We start from the raw sequence: 21252 nt of genomic DNA, 5'->3' as shown, positions 1-21252 counted from the left end.
CGGATGGAGGCGGGAGCGCCGCCGGCCCCGGCCCGGCCCGGCCCCGCCCCGGAGATGGGCTGCGGGGGCTGCCGGGAAGGGAGCGCCGCGCCTCGGCCTTGCCGCGGAGCCGGTGCCGGTGGTGGCGGCCCTCGCGCGCTCCCTCCTTCCCCTCAGGGCTCGGAGCCGCCGCCATGTCGGGAGGCAGCAGCGCCGGGGAGTGGTGCCTCATGGAGAGCGACCCCGGCGTCTTCACCGAGCTCATCAAGGGCTTCGGTGAGGGAGCGGCGGCGGGCGGGAAGGGGGCGCGGGGCTGCGCACCGGGGCGGCCTCTGAGGGGGGCGAGCCCCGGCCCCTCAGCGCTCGGAGCCTCCCGGCGGAGGAGCAGAGGGCGGGGGGGAGGTGGGCAGCCCGCGGGGGGCTGCCTCCGCTCCTCGGAGGTGAAATTTTGCTCTGACGCGCGTTTAATAGCTCTAGCAGCGCAGGGGTTGTGTGGTAGAATCGGCACGTGAGTCTGTGGGGATTTTGGTGATAGGAGCAAAATGATTTTGCCCATTAATTTATAATCCCTGTCACATCTCGTTTCTTTTTTTCCTCACAAAGTCTAGGCACACTTCGCTTGTGTTTCTGTTTAACTAATAGATTAATCTTCCCTTTTTAATTGGTTACGCCCCTTTTAAATGCAGCACTTGAGAAAACCTCTCTTTCCTTATTCAGGTTGTAGAGGAGCACAAGTTGAAGAAATATGGAGCTTGGAGCCAGAAAATTTTGAAAAACTGAAGTAAGGAACTTTCTTTTCTAACATGCATTTTTTTTAGTTTACACTCCTGTGAAGTCTCCAAAAGAAATGTACTAAACTCAGGAAGGTGGCTTTTTTTTTTCCTAATTTCCCCAGAAGTTAATTAGGATCTTGATTTATAGAATCCTTAAGGTTGGAAAAGACCTCCAAGATCATCTGGTCCTACAGTCCGCCTACCATCAGTATTCCCACTAAGCCATGTCCCTAAGCACCATGTCCAACCTTTCCTTAAACCTCCCCAGGGGCAGTGACGCCACCACCTCCCTGGGCAACCCGTCCCAATGCCTGACTGCTCTTTCTGAGAAGAAATGTCTCCTCATTTCCAACCTGAACCTCCCCTGGTGCAACTTGAGGCCATTCCCTCTAGTCCTAATTTAATCAAGTACTTGGTAATTAAACGACCTTTTATTAATGCCTTGGTATGTAAGTTAGCTTTTCTGTTTATGGGAAGAGATGATAATAGCAACTAGAACGTGAAAAACTGCTGATGACTTTGTCATTGGCTTGAATTACATCCTTTCACAAATTGCTTAACTTTTGGTCATTGTTTTTTTAAAACTTATCTCCCTTCTTCCCTGTGTAACATGGCATTTTATCTGCTGTCTTAAATAAATTAATTTACTGTAGCTAGGCACTTGTGTAACCCATCTTTCCCGCAGAACTGTTTGTGAAGGCAAATAGTCGTGTCATAACTGATGATGACTGATATCATAGGGAACAGTGCTGTCCTCATTAGGCAGCAGTAATTCTATTGCCATTCTCTCCATTATGCGTTAAGTGTTAACCTATGTTTGCAAGCAAGATTTTAAGAGAAAAAATCATCCGGCCTAGGCCACGTTCTACTGCTGTGCCGTTAAGCTACACTTGTATGTTTAATTTTTCCAGAGAGGTAGCAATCAGTATGGAAGGTACGATTTTAGATTCTTTTTGCCTCACAGAAGGTATTTCGCAAGTGGCACCTGAATGGCAGAAATGTTACTTCAGAAGTGGATTATTTGCTGCCTGAGCCATAGTTCATTTGGTGCTCCATTGGAATGTTACCTGTTTTGTCCATAAAGTAACAGCGTTACTTGTTTTTACTGTCAGTTGTATATCTTCGCAGTCTTGAGTCCTCACCAGCTTCCTTCCTTCCCATCTACAGATACAACATTATAACTTGAAGATGTTTAAAAAATAATGATACATTAACATGTAGCATTTTTCAAATTCCCGCAACAGACCTACTGTTAATGCTGTCGGAAGTTAAGAAGAGTTTGTTATGCAGCACAGTAGCATGTTCACATTTTTGCAAATAAACCTTTTGTGGCACCTTTGTGGAGATAACCTTAATTTCAAACTGATACAATGAATAAGTTTTTGCTTTAATGTAGCTGTGAGTACTGAATACAGTGCCGCATGCAGGAAAAGCTATTTCAGTGCAAGACAAGCAGTATGAATAGCAAGACATGGTTTTAGTAGAGGAGAAAAGCATCTTCTTGGAACGATACCTCAAAGCGTGAAGTTTCATAAGAGCTGTCCTATTCTTTGAATATTTTATTTAAGCCTAAAAGGAATATCAAAACTTTAGTTCCAGCTCACATATACGATTGGTAAATAGCTATCAAAATATTTCCCAATCACTAACAAATTCAAAAGGACGTTGTGCAACTATTATAGTGACCAGAAAAACTGGTCCTGACTTAGGAAAACTACTAAATGCCAATTCAGATTGGAATTGTTTAGCATATGTGGAAAGAAGTCTGAAGTATGTTCTGCCTAATTAAAAGACCATGTCCAAAATTTCCAGTGTGAGCTCCTAGTGTTCAGAAAGAAATAATTAACAGAATTACTGTAGCAGCATATGGTTAAATTATAGTATGTGTTTCTGGCTTTGATGCATTTCCTCAATATAGTTGTTTTTATTCCTATCAATTTTATTTTTTAGGCCAGTACACGGGCTCATTTTCCTATTCAAGTGGCAGCCTGGAGAGGAACCAGCAGGTTCTGTTGTTCAGGATTCCAGACTGGATACAATATTTTTTGCTAAACAGGTACGGCAAGTTCAGTATTTTTGTTAGATGTGTCACGAAACAGAGCTTTTAATACTGAAAGGTAAACTAGCATTTTGTTAAAATGTACACAGAAATTAACGTTTTGCAAGGTGGAATAAATTCCAGCAAGTCCTGTGAGACAAGAAACAGTGTATAAGATGATTAGCAAAGCGAATCTGATTGATCTGTCAAGGCAGACAAAAATATCATCAGGTATAGGAAAGTAAAGCTCATGTAGGAGGAGAGGGCTGACAAAATAAATAAGAGCATAAGAGCAAGCAACTCTTCTGTACCATAAAGAATTATTTAGTTTTTGACAGAAGGAGCAAGGCTTGTTTTGTAGTTAGCTTTTTTTATTGATGTGTTGGTTGGTTTTGGTTTGTTTGTGTTTGTTGTTTTTGAAACCACTTTCAACAAATCATAGGAAAAAATGTTTATTTCACTCCATTTCTTGTCTCTTGTGTTTATCAAATACTCTGCAGTCAGGTCAATATGTTTCCAGGGCTAGTGCTTTTCTTTAAGACTTTATAGACCATTTTGGTCTGTAAATTTTAAGTTTGAAGTATTTAAATCAGAAAGTTGAAATTGAGTTGATTGTTTTTGCCTATGTAATCCATTGCATTTTATTAAGTACAGCGTAGTACTGAAATTCTGTGTTACCTTTGACAGGCTGCTGTGTGCATTGAGGTATTGTTTACAAACAAAAAAATCGAGAGAAAGTGACCAGAATGAAAGCAGAAGTGTTTAATATTTTTTTTAAACTTTTTTCAAGACATAATTGAAGCTGTTCAAACAAGAATGATAGCACTACGTGTTTTAAACACAAAGCATGCATATCAAAGGGCAAATCATTAGGCTTTCAGAGAAGCCTCGCACACTCATGTTTTTTTCTACAAACGCAGAAGTGCTTTCTACGTAAATTTCAGGATATAAAGAATTGTCTGTGCGCTCCTAGCTAAAAACAGAAATGTGGAAAGCAATGGAACCAGAAGGTATATTTATGGCTCACCTGACTACTCTGTATATGTGCTTCTGTTATGCAGATAATAGTCTTTAATTAGTTTCTCTTATAATCCTTTTACCTTACTGTTTCCTGCTGTTGTGGCTGACTTTATTCCTTGGGCTATTTCAATACTATTTCTTAATTCTTCCCCTGCTGCAGCTCTTGAATCCTGCCAAACAGTGTCCCATCGTTCTTGGATACAGTGATCAGCAGTAGTTGACCTTTGTCTTTACAGCTTGATTGGCATCATAGGCACCATTTTAGGTTATTCTTTCTGCGTAATCAAACCTATTGTTAGTGATCGATAGGCTGTGGCTATGGAGTAGCCTTGTTGCAAAGAACCTCAGAGAAAATCCTTGATACAACTGTCAAAGGGTAGCTACTTGGCAGGAGGAAGCAACTCAGATGTGAATGCAGAAAGGTTGGTTTGGTTTTGTTTTGTTTTTTTTTTTTTTTTCAGATGAACACAAATTTATCCTCATGCAAGAGATTTCATCTCTCATTTCCTATGAGTAGGCAGCAGCTCAAAAGTTTGAAAGCATTTATTTGCTCAACTTTATCTGCTTCCCCCCCTGTATTTTCCTTTTTGGAATGTGACAACTGTTTAAGAGCAAGTGGCTAAGAAGAGCTTTGAGCTTTAACTTGGCTTTGCAGAATGTACATCAGAAAACTTAGATAATGTTAGATTTGCTAACAAAAATACGAAAAAAATTCAAGGCTAACAGTGAAAAAGCTTTCTTTGTTTTGTAGCATTCATTGAAGCATTCATATTTTGCTTTTTAAAATTAAATCCCAACATGTTAAACTTCTTGTTGTGGAGGTGAAGGACCTTTCTAATCTTCCTTCCTCCTTCACCTGCAGTTCTTCAAGGTGGGTGTGCTGGTCTGACTCATTAATTTAAGTGTGGAAGGCAGTTTCCAGAAGTATTCCCTATTTTAAATTAATAGTTCCTAGTTATTTCACTGGATGACATTGAATGTATAGTTCAAAAGTAACTTTAAAAGAGATTAAAATTATAATCTGTTTGTAATGTTTTAGTTTGATCTGTTTGTTGAGTATGCTGGCTTGGCAAAATCAAAACATTTCTTACAGATGTAGCTTATGTTTCACATCAGATCAGTTTTGCATGGATTGAGGTATTGTGACTGAATGTCTAGTGAAATAGCTGCAAAGAAATGAAACTTAAAAAGTCGAGAGATCAATGAAAGAAGTTGGTTTCAGTATTTTGGCAGGAATGTGTAGCACCTGTTTAGTTCTGGTAGCTTTAACAAAGGCTGACTTCCTCTAAGGTGAGAGTTTTAACTCGATGAGCTGTGTTTTGAGGATTAATAGTGTTTTCTCAAGCAAGTGGCTGATCTGAATATTTGCTGCTGATTAGAATATGGAAGTCTTGGTCCTCCCATCCTGCCTCCTTTTGGCTGCATGGTTCTGGTCTTCTCTTGCGATGGCTCAGATGCTCGTTGAACTTCCATGAGCCAGTGCAGATCATTAGCAAGCAGTTTTCTGTAGGTTTCCTGTGCTTATTTTTCTGGGTTAGTCTACTGCCACATTGTGAGATGTATTTGTTTAGTCTCACAATGAGAGTTTGTACAGACCAAAGCTGGTAAAAGGTGAGTGGGAACAGGAGCTTCTCGTACGGTAGAGGTGATGTTACTGTATTTCTTGAAACCACAGTCTGTGAATCTTGCTGAGTCACCTGGGAGCAGAAGGGAAGACAAACATTGCTATTAAAGATTTCTGTTGTAAAATAGCAACTTCTCCCAGCTATCAAGCAGCAGGGTTCGCGTCCCTCTTAGTTTATTTTCCCCTTACATGTTTAAGGCCAATAATATGGTGGCTTTGAGGAGGGTAGGGGCATTATCTTTAAAGAATCTGTTTATTATTTTTAGCATCTCAAAAAAAAATGTGATCAATAAGATAACTATGTTTGTTTATAGGATGTAAGCCCAGGACAAATAGATTTCTTGTTTGGGTTAGCAAGATTTGTATGACTTTTAAGATTACCAGTCTGTTCTAACGTGACGCTGGGGCAACAAAGATCTCATTAAGTTCATTGATTGCCTTTCTTTCCCATTTCGATACACTTTCTTCTTTTAAATGTTATCATCTAAAGAGATTGGGTATAATACATCTTACTGCAGAGAAGTTCTAAAATGAAATTCCAAATCCTCTATGAGCAAGACTAAGTTGTTAATATGCAACAACAATTCAGTATTGGAAAGAAATGATATTAATAGTGTAGCTCCATTTCTGTTCAATATTAATCGAATATTGTATGTTGAAATTTATTTAATTTGGGGAGAAACTTTAGATATTAGAGGCTACAACTCCTATACCCTGTCCAGCAAAACAACTTTCAAATTGTGATAGGAAACCTGATTTTTATAAGAAGCTTTTGCATGCTTGTATTTTGCTCCTACCCACTTTCACGATGATATTGAAGCTGAATTTTAAATGGCAATTTGATCTTGTTCAAGGTTAAATCATGAGTATGCTGGGGAGGGGGGAGGAGTTGAATTTTAAAGTCTGTCAAATCTGCATGCATATTAAAGGCTTTTTTTTTATATTGGTCAGTTTTATGTGCACTCATCTTAAATTTGGCCTCCCTGTTATGCCTAGGTATGATTTGGCCCTCTTTTTGGGGCCACAGAACTCTGGATGAATTACCCTTTGAGCTAGGATACCTAGGCACAATGAGGTGAGTTAAGGATACAATTTCAGCCTTAACTCTGAATTTCCTGATTTCTGTGTTGTTTCAGTAGGCCCTTGCCATTATTTTTACATGCAGCGGTTACGTGATTGTACCACTCAATGCATTCAGCTGTCTTCAGCACCGTTTTGAATAGCTGTGTTCTGTGCTGACCGCTGTGGAAGTGGAAGCATCTTTTGACAGAAAAGAAAGCTGTAGCTGTAGACTTGCATACTTTTTTATTGTTATTTTAATAACCCTTTCAGTTTTTATTACTGAAGTATTGATATAATGCATTTATTTTGTGCCATGTATTTATTTTGTGTTGCATTGTGATGATAGAATGTTATAATTGTGATAATAAAACAATAACATCATTAATCAGGAAAAAAGTCTATATCTTCAGAAGCAAAATCTTGCTAATGATACTGTAATAAAAAAACTTGGGTTTGTAGGTATCTTTGTGCCACTAATTAGAGCACATTAAATAATTATTATTTTTTAATTTCAAATACTTCAGCTGATTTCAAGCTTAATTTTTTTTGACATTTTCAGGCTTGGTAACATTAAAATTGACCAGATACCCATGCTAAAGCAAAACGTGGGATAACAGATAACATCATAAGAAATTAAATGAACTTGGATACACACCAGATGAAAATCAGAAAGAGATTTTTAGTAATGGAATATAATGATAGGGAGACTATACTTTTATACCAAAGGATGACTTAAGTAAGTTAGTTAGCAGTTATAAACATTAATAAGTTTCAAAACGTGGTCCTAATGCTAAATTTTTGTCATCGGGCTTTGTAAAGCCAACTGTTTTATAATTCTTTGATGCTTAGCATGTAAACCCTTGAGATTTGCTGGTTGTGTTAGTAGTTACAGAATCACAGAATCGAAGGGGTTGGAAGGGACCTTGAAAGATCATCGGGTCCACCCCCCCTGCCAAAGCAGGCTCCTTAGAGCAGGCTGCCCAGGTAGGCATCCAGACGGGCCTTGAATATCTCCAGAGAAGGAGACTCCACAACCTCCCTGGGCAGCCTGCTCCAGTGCTCCGTCACCCTCACTGTGAAGTTCTTTCGCATGCTGGTGCGGAACTTCCTGTGCTCTATCTTTTGGCCATTGCCCCTTGTCCTATCCCCACAAACCTCTGAGAAGAGGTAGGCCAAATCCCTCTGTCTCCCACACCTCAGGTATTTATACACATTGTTAAGATCCCCTCTCAGTCTTTTCTCCAGGCTGAACAGACCCAGGTCTCGCAGCCTTTCCTCATAGGAAAGATGCTCCAGGCCCCGTATCATCTTTGTGGCCCTCCACTGGACTCTTTCCAGGAGTTCCCTGTCTTTTTTGTACCAGGAAAAAAAACCACCGTACCCTGTTACCCTGGGTACGTAGCCTACCCTGTTATGGCACAGGGCTCTTCAGAGATTTTGTTTGGAAAACAGAATAGATAATCCATCGGATGGAGGATGTAATTTGAGGACTCAAAGTACTACAACCTTAAGCTGACCCAGAAACTTGAGCTGGATTCTTAGGGAAAGGTGTCTGCTTATGGAGTTGTGAACCTTAATGGGAGAGCGTGACAAAATAGCCTTGTCAAGTAGCTCCTTGCCATGGTTTGTTTTAAGCTAAGCGTCACTTGGCAATGCAGCAGTTTTCTCAGGGGGGTTGAGTCTGGCTTCTGCATCTTACTAGTGCATATGTACTGGTGGTTGGTTTGTGTTTGTTCGCTTTTCTTTTCCTTTTCAAATATTATTAAATGGAACTTGTAGCTTCCAACAGCAAAATCTTTCAAATACGGATGTCTGCTTTAAGTCAGAATCCTTGAATGCTGATCAAATCAATGTTCAAATGCGCCAGGACTTACTGGACAGAAATATACAGCAAGTTTGGGGATTTCTGGACAAATGCAGAAAATCCTCCATAATTTCTTCAATTCAAAATATTATGCTGAAAAGGTTTGTTCTAGGACAACCTGTGTGTACTGTCATGCTGTCTGAATGTAGAAAATGGTTTCGGTCAACACTGAGACACCTTAAGTAACGGAGATACGTCAGAAGTTGGTTGGGGTAGATGGACATCCTGACCATTTCTCTCTAAAAGGACGTAATAGCTTGCATGTACAGCGTTGTTGGACTGGCTGCATGCGGTGATAGGATGCTGAGCTGCGTAACAAGTAAGCCTTGCACTCGTCTACCTTTGGTACCACAGTCACCTCCTTGGTCAGTGTACTTGGCCCTGCCTGTGGGCTGCTGCTAGCTGGGCACCTCCTCCTTCCACCAGGTACTTCTCCCTTGTCGTCTGACTCCAGCACCAAGCTGTCCTTTTACATCGATCACCTGCCCTTCCCTCTGTTGCTCTGCTGGAGCACTCTCTTCTTACTGCTTTTTTCTTCCTTTTCCCTCACGTATTCTGGAGTATTTCAAGTTTTGTAACTTGTTTCCATTTCATTAGCACTGGTCTAAGATCTGCATTTGTTCTGTATTGTTTTCTAGCAGTAAGACGAGATGGTTTAAGATGGTTCTTGTACACTTTAGCAGACTACTTCCACACTGCAGTTGGCATACAAAAATGTCCAATATTTGCCTTTCAGTGTAAGACCACAAATCCATGCTGAGTTTCATTTTTTTCCTTGTATTTTTGCTGTTAGTTCAAGCTCCTGTGTCCAGCTGGTCCAGCTTCTGTGCTGATCTGCCTCTAGACTCAAAATGTCTCTTTTACTTTCCCTTCCCTTTCTGAATTCACTGTTGGGTTAGCAGTCTGCCAGAGCAACTCATCATTTCATCTTGATTTTTCAGTGAGAATTATCATCACATGGTGTGCTCTCTGCCGTTAATATCCTGTATGAGTTATTCTGCAGCTGAAGTTTGCTCAAGAGTACCTTCATTTTAATAGCACGCGCTTCACTGCAGGGGTCTCTCCTGTCCTCCCTGCCTTCTTGCTGTGTCAGCTGAGTTTCTGCAATGTTTGTACCACTGCTTCAGGCTGGCTCGCTGTAATCCACTTCAGATCCTCCTGCTTTCAAACTAGTTCTCTTACAACAGTGTCTGATACCACTCCGTAGTCACATGGCAGAGAATCTATTGTTCGTGGTTCCCTTTGTGTTACAGTTCATTGATTTCAAATTATTTCATTCTATAAGTCTGTGTTATTCACTTTTTCTGCTGCTGTTTGTTGTTTCACTACCCTCAACCGATCTTCTTTCCATGCTCTTTCTTTCCTAACTGTGAAATGCAGCCTTTAGCTTGCATACCTGCAATCTATTTAAGTTTTTTCAGGTGCTATAATCTGTTCTGCGTGTGTAGCTGACTCCCTTGGTTATAATTTAAGACAACCAGATTGCATTTTTCTTAAACTAAGAAGTGTTTTGGTATTACTTTATGATCTGCACTATAAAGACTGGACTAAATCTGAACTAAGAATGTCATGAAGTACAAAAAATAAATGTCTGATACGGCATGTAGTATTAACACAATTGGATTTCATAAAAGATCGAGAGAAACAAGTGATGTCTCTGAGGCAATTTCTGAAGCAGGAATGGCAATGCAAAGGGCAGTGATGATCGACAGAATTTAAATAAAGAGAATTAAAGAAAAGCAAACATGGCCAGATTTTTCTGTCAACTTTTTTTGACAACTGTTTGCATTCAATGAGGAGAATTTGATGGTTTTGATTGTGAAAAAAGTTGTTGTTGTGGTTGGGGGGAGTTGAGGGTTCATTCTTCCCCCCCACACCCCTTATTTCTTGTTGGAAGTGGTTTCATATTCAGTCCCGAAATAATTTTCATTTTTTATACAAAAGCAACATTCTTTCTCAGTCCTAAGGTTTAAGTAGCATTTTCAATTGAAAAATAGTCTCACAGGTTGAAAATACATTATTTTTCCCAGTCTGTAGCTCACTGAGCAAAAAACTGCTGATAAGAAGTCTTTCTGGTATTATGGTCTCATTTATGTTCTTTAAATGCTGTATATATATTAGTGTGGATATGATTTAAAAACCATTAAAGGCACGACTGTAATGTGAAGGGGTTTGTTTATATTTCTAAAAACTGAATATTTAGCACAAGTCTAAGGAACAGTCACACAATAGTAACTTAAATGTTATGTTGAAAAGGATAGGCACATTGGGAAGTAAGAAACAAGTGAAAAAATTATATTTTCGTATGGTATTTATATTTCATATGGTATTCAGCAAAAAGTCTGTGGGAAAAAATATTTATATCTTGGAACACCTCTAAATTTATTACTTTATCCCTAGGATATTTGATACGTTTTGTCCAGCATAACCTTTTAAGAAAAAAATTCCAGGTCTGGTTATGTGCTTTATTGCCCAAATGAATATTCTTTGAGTGCTTCTAATCCTGTTAGGAATACTGATTATTTGAACTATTTGAATGACATCCTCTTTGGGAGGATGACTCTCTTGTTTTTTGACATTAGATTTAATATAGTTTGGGCAGCTTGCCATGAGTAGTGTTTTACTGGTCATTCCACTAAAATCAGAGGGTTCCTGTTTTTTGTTGTTTCCTTGTTGTTTTGTCCTTTATTAATGGACAAAAAGGGAGGTAGTCAGTAGAATGACATAGTTTCTAACAGGTGTGAAACACTAGTTTAATCAATGACTAATATACAACAGTCATTCAGTGTTCATTTCGTTGGTCTTCTACAGCAAAGTTGTTCCTGTGGCTACTCAGCTAGATTTGCTGTCTTGTGTGAGAGCGAAGCAGTAACATGAATCAGTGAGGGCAGTGTGTGTAACCAAACATGTTACCGAATTTAAACTATATTTTTGTCACCAGTACTGAGCCAATTCTCAACGCTTGCACTTTTTTGTAGGTAATAAATAATGCTTGTGCTACTCAAGCCATAGTGAGTGTGCTATTAAATTGCGCTCATCAAGATATCCATCTAGGAGAGACTTTGTCAGAATTTAAAGAATTTTCACAAAGTTTTGATGCTGCGGTAAGTGCCTACTATTTTCTGTATTTTAAGTATCAGTGTTGTTTATATGTTGGCTTACAATTTAACTTTTTTATTTAATTTCAGATGAAAGGTTTGGCACTAAGCAACTCAGAAGTGATTCGGCAAGTTCACAACAGTTTTGCCAGGTAGCAAGTGTTTACATGTTTTCCAGCTAGGCAGAATTCAGGCAAATTCTTTTTAATCTCAGATCTTTTTTTTTTTCTTACATTTTCTTTGTAGACAACAGATGTTTGAATTTGATGCAAAGTCTTCAGCAAAAGAAGAAGATGCATTTCACTTTGTAAGCTATGTTCCTGTTAATGGACGGCTATATGAACTAGATGGATTAAGGGAAGGACCAATTGATTTAGGTAGTATTTCATCTTTTCTGAACATCCTTCATTTTAACAATAACTTGGTGGAACAATTTGGTTGTATATATGTTTTAGGATCAAATGAAGTTCTTTATTAAAAATAAATAGATTTTCTTAATATACAACTCAGTCACATACTTCTGTGCAGTAATTCATATTTTTTTATTTTTGTTAATCTGAAAATCCATTTTTCTTCCTGCTTCCACTAGGTTTCTGTTTATCTCTCCTTTCATCCAGTAATCAAATGAAAAGCTTATGCAATCCTGTGGGCTTCTAATACCTTAATAGTTTTGTTGCAAATTGAGAAGCACCAATAGTATATTGGTGGATATTTGCTCTCCTTGTGCAAGGAAATAAGTTATTTTCAGCTTTGTCTCAAAAAAAAAAAAATGGTAAAACCATGTAATGCTTTTTGTTTTCCTTACTGTGTTGTTCCCCTTTGTCCTAGTGTTATCTTTTGTTTGTGGTATTGTCACCCAAGACAATTCCCATGTCATGTTATGAAAGCTATTTTTCTACAGGTTAATTATATGTCTTTATTTTATCATTTATTTTTGCGGAAGTACAGCTGACCCCATGTACTTGTACATTATGCAGCTGACATTTACACCTTGCCCTCTTTCTCCATAGGTAGCAAATATTTTCCAAAATATATCAGAGAGAATAGCTGCTCAAAGTTTTTTTTTATTCTCTGTTAGAGTTCCTGTTTCATGTCTTGTAGTCTTCCTTAACTTGTGGTACGTGTAACATCTTGTATCTTGAAAAGTTACAGTCCTATCATGTTTCTGCAGTTTCTTTTGACTCTGGTATAATCCAGAGTGTTCCAAACTCTGTTTCCAACATCTTTTCTCAATGTGCTTGACGATTTTATTTATTTTTAGGCTGAGTAATGGCTTTCTGCTAAGTCTCACCTTCAGTCTGGCTGCTGACTACAACCAGCACATCTATCAATAGCATAACTGTTATGATCACAGATCATACAAGCTTTTTCATTTATGGTACAGTCCTGAAATTGCTAGAAAGACATTATCAATTTATGAAATTACCTTTAGTTAGTCTAAAGAGAATCTTGAGAATCGTTAGTTGGTTCCAAGACAAACAGGAGACTAAGTTATTGTATATCCTTTTTTTTCTGTTTGACTTTTTACATAGTATTCCGTAAGCAGTGTTAACTCTTTATTTCACCTAAATAGAATGGCTATGACTACCATCACTTTTTTTTTCCCTTTTTCTGTCCTCTTTCACATCCTTTAGAACAATTAGTCACGTTTGTAGGCCTAATGAAGCAAAACTTTTATTGGAAAATAATTATTTATGACAGGGAATAAGAAAATCAATAGTCTCTTTGACTTCCTTATCTCTTACATTTTTATACAATATGAATACTTACTAAACGTATGATATGCTGTGCTCTTCCTCTGAAGAGTCCATCCTTTTTTTTATAGACTTCCAATCAGTTAAAAAACTCTGGCCTTTATTGTGCAGTTACACTGGTTTGTGTTCTTATTGAAATTAGAATTTTCTTCTATTTTTTATCATCACAGTAAATGTTAGATGCTTTTGCCATTAAAACTGAGGGTTTTTTTCTATTGTTTTGGGAAGTTATCTAAATATAGCTATTCAAAAAAGTGTAATCCACTTCCCCAAAAGATCATGTGATCAGTTTGAGACTGCAGTTGCCTAGGAAGATTCTTGCCTAGGAAGAACTTTTACATATTCTATCTGAAGCTGGTGCATAATCCAGAATTATACAACTTCTGAATTTGCAATAAGCTTTGAAGAAGTCATTTTTATTTTTTTTATTTTTTTCTAGGTGCGTGCAATCAAGATGACTGGATAAGTGCTGTACGGCCTGTCATAGAGAAACGTATACAAAAGTAAATGATCATGATGCTTTTAAAATACAGCTCCTTATATATGTTTAAAAAAATATATCCTTATTCTTGATTTCCTTCAATTAAAGGCTTTCAACTGAATTTCTAAGGAATGAAGCTTGTGCATCATTTTATGCGCATATCACAGCGTGACTTCAGAACCTATTGCCCAACATGAGCCAAATGTGATGAATAGATAAGTCTCAAATACGCTGTGTTCCAGTATGATTAATCAAAGTAGGTATCTGTGTAGTGAAGAGAGATGCTGCTAGTACTCTGAAAAAATGAGAGCAAGTTTAACTGTTAGACAGCTATGGGTCTTCACAAGTGAAAAACTCAGTGCCATTACCATGGATTAAGTTTGGGTGTGCACTTTTAATTCAAAATACCAGATAATAAATATATTCATACATCTGGTATTTATAAAAAACACGCTTTCCTTATGTATGTTGGTTATTTTGGAAATTTAAGCTAGAAAAAGGTACTATAGAAGTTTTCCAGCTTCTTAGCTGTGACCACAGGTTACAGCCCTAAACATGTTAAAATTGATTTTATGTTGGTTTTAGGAAATAATTTTGAAAATCTTTTACTTGGAGACTTTTATTTGGTAAGCAAAATATGACTGCCACACCCCATTTGGAGAATTTAAACTCCGAAAGGACTGTTAATCTAACTGTTGAATGTACTTTTCACATCGTATGAGGTTGTTACTGTCTAAAAAGTAACAGTAAGGAAGAAATAAACTATTGCATGCAGCAGTCTTGTACAAATTTTGTCGTCAGCCAAATCATTTTTTTCCTGGTGCCTTGTTTTTTTGAACACAGTTTCAAATAATATTTTTTTTTTGACCACAGGCAGGAACAGTAGTATCTTGGAAGAGCAGGTTATTAGGAGTTACAGTTTGGATAGTGCTAATCTGAGGTCTGATTTTATTTCATGGCAGGATCGGATCTGTAGCACAACTTCAATTAATAGAACTCTTTATGTTCCCTCCCCAGCCCTCCAAAAATGTGTTCCCTTATAATGGAAGGAAATCCTGGAGGAGGCTTTTTTATTTGAGACTAATTTTGATTTTTTTTTTGTTCTTTATTTAGATACAGTGAAGGCGAGATAAGGTTTAATTTGATGGCTATTGTGTCTGACAGAAAGATGATATATGAACAGAGAATTGCAGAATTACAGCGGCAACTTGCAGAGGTAAGTCATGTTATTTAAGGTAGTGGGGTAGTTCTTTGGTGACAGTTCTGTCTTTATTATTCACCTCCTTTTCAAGTAATAAATTTTTACTTGAAAATCCTTTTCAAGTAAAAGGATTACTATACCTGTCCAATGCTGTGCTGGAGATACCTGGGTGATACCCAGGGATCACCTAAGTGAGCTAATTTGAGCACTCAGTACAGGATGGCCACAGAATGTGGCTCTCTGTCCTGGCTAATATGCTGCGGTAACTGAACCTTTATTTTCCTAATAAAAAAAAATAATACACTTAAAATTAACTGCAGAAATTCCTTGAATATTACCAGAACTGTAAGCAAAACTGAATCTTTCTGTAATAGAAATACTCAAAAGGCAAGACTTTTTTTTGCACTAACTTTGTTTAACACTTTCTGTTTTGTGGAAGGAGGAGCCTATGGATACAGATCAAAGTAGTAACATGTTAAGTTCTATACAGTCAGAAGTTGCAAAATACCAGATGTTAATTGAAGAAGAAAACCAAAAATTAAAAAGATATAAGGTATGTAGCCTTTGCTTTTTGATTAAAGTATGGAAAAAATGCAAGAGAAAGCTAGCTGTTAGGTCTATGGGAGGCTGTTGCAATTAATTTGAGGGAATTGGATGGGTATTAGAAAGACAATGTGCTAAATATTTTACATAAATTCACCTGCCAGTCCTGAATTTACATTTTACTTACCAGCTTGCTTCCTTTTAGCATAAGGCTTGCAAGTCAGTTTGCATTCTCTGTAGTTCTGTTTTGTCAATTCTTTGTATATTTCTCACTTTAAAAAGTTATTTTGAGCACAGTGAATTTGCTCATATAACAACCATATAATAATTCTGTTAATGTTTTAAATTCATTTTTAGATTGAAAATATTAGAAGAAAACATAACTACTTACCTTTCATCATGGAATTATTGAAGACTTTAGCAGAACACCAACAGTTAATACCATTAGTAGAAAAAGTGAGTATTTTTTAGTTGAATTTATAAGAAACAAAACAATGTATTGCTGTAATTTTTTATACCTTCTACTTTAAAATGCAGTCAATTGTCTAGGACAGCATAAATGGCATGGGTTCGTTTATTGAAACTGCTACATTGAAATATATTGCTGGTTTATCTGATAGTCCCTTGTGATTCTCAAGAAGTAGAATTCTAACACAGATTGGAGATTAAACACTTTTATGCAAAAGCATGCTCTATCTCCTCCTTGATAACATAAATGAAATTTTCTGGTGGTGATAGAGGAAGAGGCAATCTAGTATCAGGTAAAGGTCATGTTACAGCACATAAAATCTGCAGTACAAGCATGATTTGGGATTTTTCTACTCTGAAAAATAAAAAATTCCTTTTAAGGTTGTGATGTGGAACCCCAGCGATGTAGTAGAAGTTCTGCCATGCTACCTTAACATCCCTTTTTGAACCGAAAATAAAAGTATACATGTACAGATACCTATGTACAAGGCTGATTCCTTTTGCCAAGCTGGAGTCTTTAAAGCTGTTCTGGTGATTTATTTAGCTGTCAACGCTAGATGGCAACCTCAGCACAGAACTCTGGTTATTCAGAGGACTTGAAAATTGTTCTCATTTTCTTTGTCCCAGTACCAATTCACTGGCTCATTGCTTTGCCCTTTGTCTAGTATCTAGCTAATAATATAAACCCTGATAGTAAATCAATGTTAAAGCGTGTTTTTTAAAGTGTGTCTGTCACCCTGACAAGGTTATTAAAGTTTGTTTATAGCAATATGGCGATTCAAGTACTTAAATTGTAATGAGATCATTGTACTAGCTTGTATATCTATTGATGTGCAGTAGACAGTATCCCTCATTTTCAACTCACGTCAAAAAAGATCTGTATATTATTAAATCGAAAAAAAAAAAGCTAAGTATTATTTAATGAGTATATTCATTTAGCTAAACTTACTTAGAGTATGCTTGTAGAGTAGTACTTTATAACAGTAACTTTAGTCTGGTTTTATGATGTTCTGATATATAGTTGAGGAGGGGGGAGGAGACAGTGAATGCTCTTAGGAACTATCTGTGTTTTCTTGAAGCCCATAGAATAGAATCAGAATCATTTAGGTTGGAAAAGATCTTTGAGATCATCAAGTCCACCGTTAAGCCATGTCCCCAAGCACCATATCCACAGGTCTCTTAAATACCTCCAGGAACAGCAACTCTACCACCTCCCTGGGCAGCTTGTTCTAAAGCCTAACCACCCTTTCCACGAAGAAATTCTTCCTGATATCCAGTGTAAACCTCCCCCTCATGTAACTTGATGCTGTTGCCTCGCATCCTATCAGTTTTCACCTGAGAAAAGAGATTGACACCTTCCTTGCTGCAGCCTCCCTTCAGGTAGTTACAGAGAGCAATGAGGTCTTACTTCAGCTTCCTTTTCTCCAGACTAAACAGCCGCAGTTCCCTCAGCCACTCCTCATATGTCTTGTTGTCTAGACTCTTCACCAGCTTTGTTGCTCTTCTCTGCACACACTTGAGCAACTCAGTACCCTTCTTGTAGTGAGGGACCCAAAACTCAACACAGTACTCAAGGTGCAGTGGGACAATCATTTCCCTAATCCTGCTGGCCACACTATTTCTGATACAAGCCTGGATGCCTTTGGCATTCTTGGCCACCTGGGCACGCTGTTGAATCACGTTCAGCACCACCACCTCCTTGTTTGCCAGGCAACTTTTGAGCCACTTCCCCAAGCCCGTACCGCTACATGAGGTTGTTATGCCCCAAGTGCAGCCGCCAGCATTTAGCCTTGCTGACGCAGCATCATGCAGCTTGATGCGGCCCATTGATCTAGCCTGTCCTGATCCCTCTGCAGAGCACTCCTACTCTCAAGCCAGATAAATAGTCCCACCCAACTTGATGCTGTCTTGCAGACATCTAGAGGAAATACATTCACTTAGATTACATTTCTTGGAACAAATCTTCCTTTAATTTTGAATTCACCTGTAATATTTTCCAGATATTCTGTATCTGAATATAATTTTTGCCTGAGAAGTAAAATATTTTCATTAGTAAGAGTTATTTGTAAGCTAAAAGGAATGAGTGGAGGTAGGAAAATTCAAAGTTAAATTTTCTGTTTTAAAAAGAAGTGCTCCCACACCCCCAGGAATTATGTAACTTTAAAATTTCTTTTGTATTATATAAACTTATGCCTGTATGTATCCTTACATTCTGTTATACATAAAATAATAGTAGTAGTAAGCCAGCAGTAGGATACCTCTGAAGCATCTGAATATACATTTTGAATGTCTTTTTCCACAACATTCTGTGCTGAAGGTTCAGTAATAGAATGACTAGTCAGTCAAAGCTACAGAAGGTAGATCTATCTCATCAGAGTTTAACAGTATCCCCCTTTGCATTCTAGGCAAAAGAAAAACAGAATGCCAAGAAAGTTCAGGAGGCCAAGTGAAGATGACTGCAAAATACATACAATTATGTGCTTCTGAAACTATTTTCATGACAACAAATAAAACTTTTCATAAACTTTAAATTTTGTCCAGTGCACGTTTGACAATTGTTACAGTTTGTCTTGTACTGTATGCACGGGTCAAATTTTTTTTTCCTCCTCTTGCATCATGTGCATGTAGGGCTATTAAGTAATGTTTAGGTTCTTTTGGTCAAATGCAGTATTTAAAAGTCTGATTTCTGAAAGCTTGGGAAGTGGGCCTAAAATGCTTAAGGAAAATGTACCCATTTTGTCCCACATAAGTTTATGATGATACAAATGCCAGAATTTACGCATAAGCATGAGCTTCCTTTGCTCATCCCTACTAACAGTTGTTCTGAGCTCATCCCTACTATCCAGTTGTTCAGTGACATGCCCTGTGTCTTTGTTTTTAAGAAGTCCATGTCTAATTTTTTTACAAAGTTGGAAATTATGAATTTAGCTGTAGAAACATTTGCAAAGACCGATGTATAATCTCAAAAGATCTGCATTGCTTTAGTAGAAAAGATAATAAATATTCCCATTTTTATTTTGGCAAACTTTCTTCCTGTGGTATTTTTATTATCGGATAAGGTAACTAAGGTATGTATTGAAGGTCATCAGTCTTATGACTTTGAGTATATGCGTTGTCATTTTGTCTTAGAAAGAAGGTACAGCATTGTCTCAGGGAGTTAGTGTTCTTGAATATAATATAGTCCTATTATACAGTATGTTGAAGTTGCCTTTAAAACAATGCTTTTTAATTCACCTTGGGAGGTAAGAGAAAATTTAGTCGTATAAGAAAATGTAATTGCATAAGAAAAAGCATGTAGGAAGATTCTTGTTCATAACATTGTACTGGAAGATGCTTGACCTGTCTCCTGTGAACCAAAGGGAGCGGAGCTTGCATAGCCTCCTACTCTCTTAGTGCTACTCAGTGTGAACCATGAAAAGGCAAACCATTCTGGTAAGGATAGTAACAGCCATTGCAACAATACATAATGCTTCAATTACTCAACCATTATTAGTGTATAGCATATATAAATTCATTTAGAAAACTTACAGTTTTCTCCTGGAAGGCTTGGATAAGAAATAAAGAAAAACAAGTAAAAGGACTCAGGTTGTTTGGAAGACATTTAAAACTGGTAAAAGGTGTTGGTTTCACTTTGCCTATAGTTATACTGCATTGAACTGTGAGGTCATTTGATCTGGTAGGCTTGTATGATGAGAATGTACTCTATCCAGAAAACTTCTGGAAAGCAGGATGTGAAACAAATTCTGTTATTTGTTGATGCTTTATATATATTGCATATATTGACAGGATAAAATTTTGACTAAAGAAATAAACTGCACTCTCCTGCTGAAAGGATCCACTTGAGTCATTGCAGTGGCTGGAAGGATAAGATTTGTTTCAAAAAAAAAAAAAAAAGGACATGAAAGCCATGTCTGTACAAAATTGATCAGGTAAGCCATGATCAGGAAAGCCAGAAGATAGCTCTGTACAAGTGTTCTCTACATTAGTATTTAATTGAGGCAGCATTGCTTAGGAAAAGGGAAAGGCTTTCTTTTTCAAGAGGCATTTCTGAGCTTAAAATTGTACTCTAAACTTCATCTGTTGAAAATGTTTATAGTTTAACTGATAGCCTGATGTGATAGCTGTACCATGACATTCTCAAAGACTTTTAATAACTTTCTACAACACAATTTTCCTGTTCCATAATAGATGTCAATTTGAAGACACTCCATTCTCCTTTTATTTTCCTCTGTGCATGCTAGGGTGTGTATAAGAGGAAAAGGAATTTTGCTAAAGAAGAAAAAAACAATAGGTTTGTATTGTTGGGTGTTTTTTTTTTTTTTGAAAAAACAATTCTAATTGCAACTAAAATGTGAATTAGTAGAACGAAAAAAAAAGGTGGATATTGAATAGACAGGGAGAATGGTGACTGTCGAGATCAAATTTGAACAAAACTTGATAGTCCAGTGTGAGTGAAAAATGTGTTGTTTTTTTTTAAATCAGCCAAAAAGGCATTTAGTGTAGAACTAGAGCAACTTAAAGCTAGCGTACTGTGTATTACAGTCTTTCTGTTTTTCTTGATCAAAACCTTAATGATTTTAGACCATTTTCACCAAGTTTGTAAAAGCACTTGTCATAAAGTGGATCTTGGTTTTATAGGTTATGATTTATGTGTGACTTACATTTAGGATGGTATCACATGAATGTAAAGCTGTAAGTGAATTCGATAAATTACCATATTAAAGGTGTTGGGGTGGGGGGGATCAAGATAGAGGTTTGGGTATTATTCTGTCTTACAGTATTAAGACTTATTTTGCTCTTTATAGAATGGTGAAAGGTTTGTGCTCTGATTTATTTCAAGGGCTGTGCATCTTGCTGGAAAAAAAACATATGTTGTGGAGTAGCTGTCAAAACAGAAATTTGGCCATATTGGTAGCAAACAGTAAGTTCAATTTCTGTGAAGAAATCTGCTTTACCGTTGCTTTTTCCTGTCCCCCAAAAGAGGTCAGCGTGTCTCCCACTTAGTAAGAGTCTGTTAACATAAAATCTCACTGTAAAATTTCAGTGTGATCTCACTGCTGTGCTTTGGCTGTCAGTGCTAAATTTAATAATAATGCAGTGTGTTTGTCTTTATTAATAGTCAGGGTTTAGATGTGCTTTAATCCTGTTTACCCCCAATTGAATTTTGGCGAGTGAGGCCAAATAATGCGTAATGATACAACTGCAGCATGAGATCATGTTTGTTAGCTGATTCCTTTCGAAGCCAGTTAATGAAAATTGTAAAAATAACTGAAGCTATAGTTTAAAAATATATTAATATTAAAACAGTAAGTACTGAAAATTATGATCCAGCAACTTAACACTCTGA

The 21252-nt window shown here is 37.4% G+C and overlaps 1 protein-coding gene across 1 annotated transcript; it reads left to right on the top strand.

Moving 5' to 3' along the window:
- Positions 1-25: 25 nt before the first annotated feature.
- On the top strand, positions 26-18930 carry UCHL5 (ubiquitin C-terminal hydrolase L5). Its single transcript, XM_080602157.1, has 11 exons — positions 26-255; positions 697-760; positions 2703-2808; positions 11339-11464; positions 11549-11610; positions 11705-11835; positions 13652-13715; positions 14807-14909; positions 15334-15447; positions 15795-15893; positions 18311-18930. Exons 1-11 carry the CDS (start codon positions 174-176, stop codon positions 18353-18355), a joined length of 996 nt encoding a protein of 331 aa, XP_080458283.1. The 5' UTR covers positions 26-173; the 3' UTR covers positions 18356-18930.
- The last annotated feature ends 2322 nt before the right edge of the window (positions 18931-21252 follow it).

The sequence above is a fragment of the Anser brachyrhynchus genome (assembly GCF_964034855.1).
Source record: "Anser brachyrhynchus genome assembly, chromosome: 8".
NCBI classification, from domain to species: domain Eukaryota; kingdom Metazoa; phylum Chordata; class Aves; order Anseriformes; family Anatidae; genus Anser; species Anser brachyrhynchus.
The sequence above is the reverse complement of the archived record's forward strand: the minus strand, read 5'-3'. Positions and strand labels throughout refer to the sequence as shown.

What these genes read in the sequence shown, in the direction of transcription:
- UCHL5 (XM_080602157.1), top strand. Translation starts at nt 174, where the DNA reads ATGTCGGGAGGCAGCAGCGCCGGGGAGTGGTGCCTCATGGAGAGCGAC. An exon ending in TACAGCGGCAACTTGCAGAG is followed by an intron (nt 14,910 to 15,333) that starts GTAAGTCATGTT and finishes GTTTTGTGGAAG; the next exon opens with GAGGAGCCTATGGATACAGA. An exon ending in TAATACCATTAGTAGAAAAA is followed by an intron (nt 15,894 to 18,310) that starts GTGAGTATTTTT and finishes TTTGCATTCTAG; the next exon opens with GCAAAAGAAAAACAGAATGC.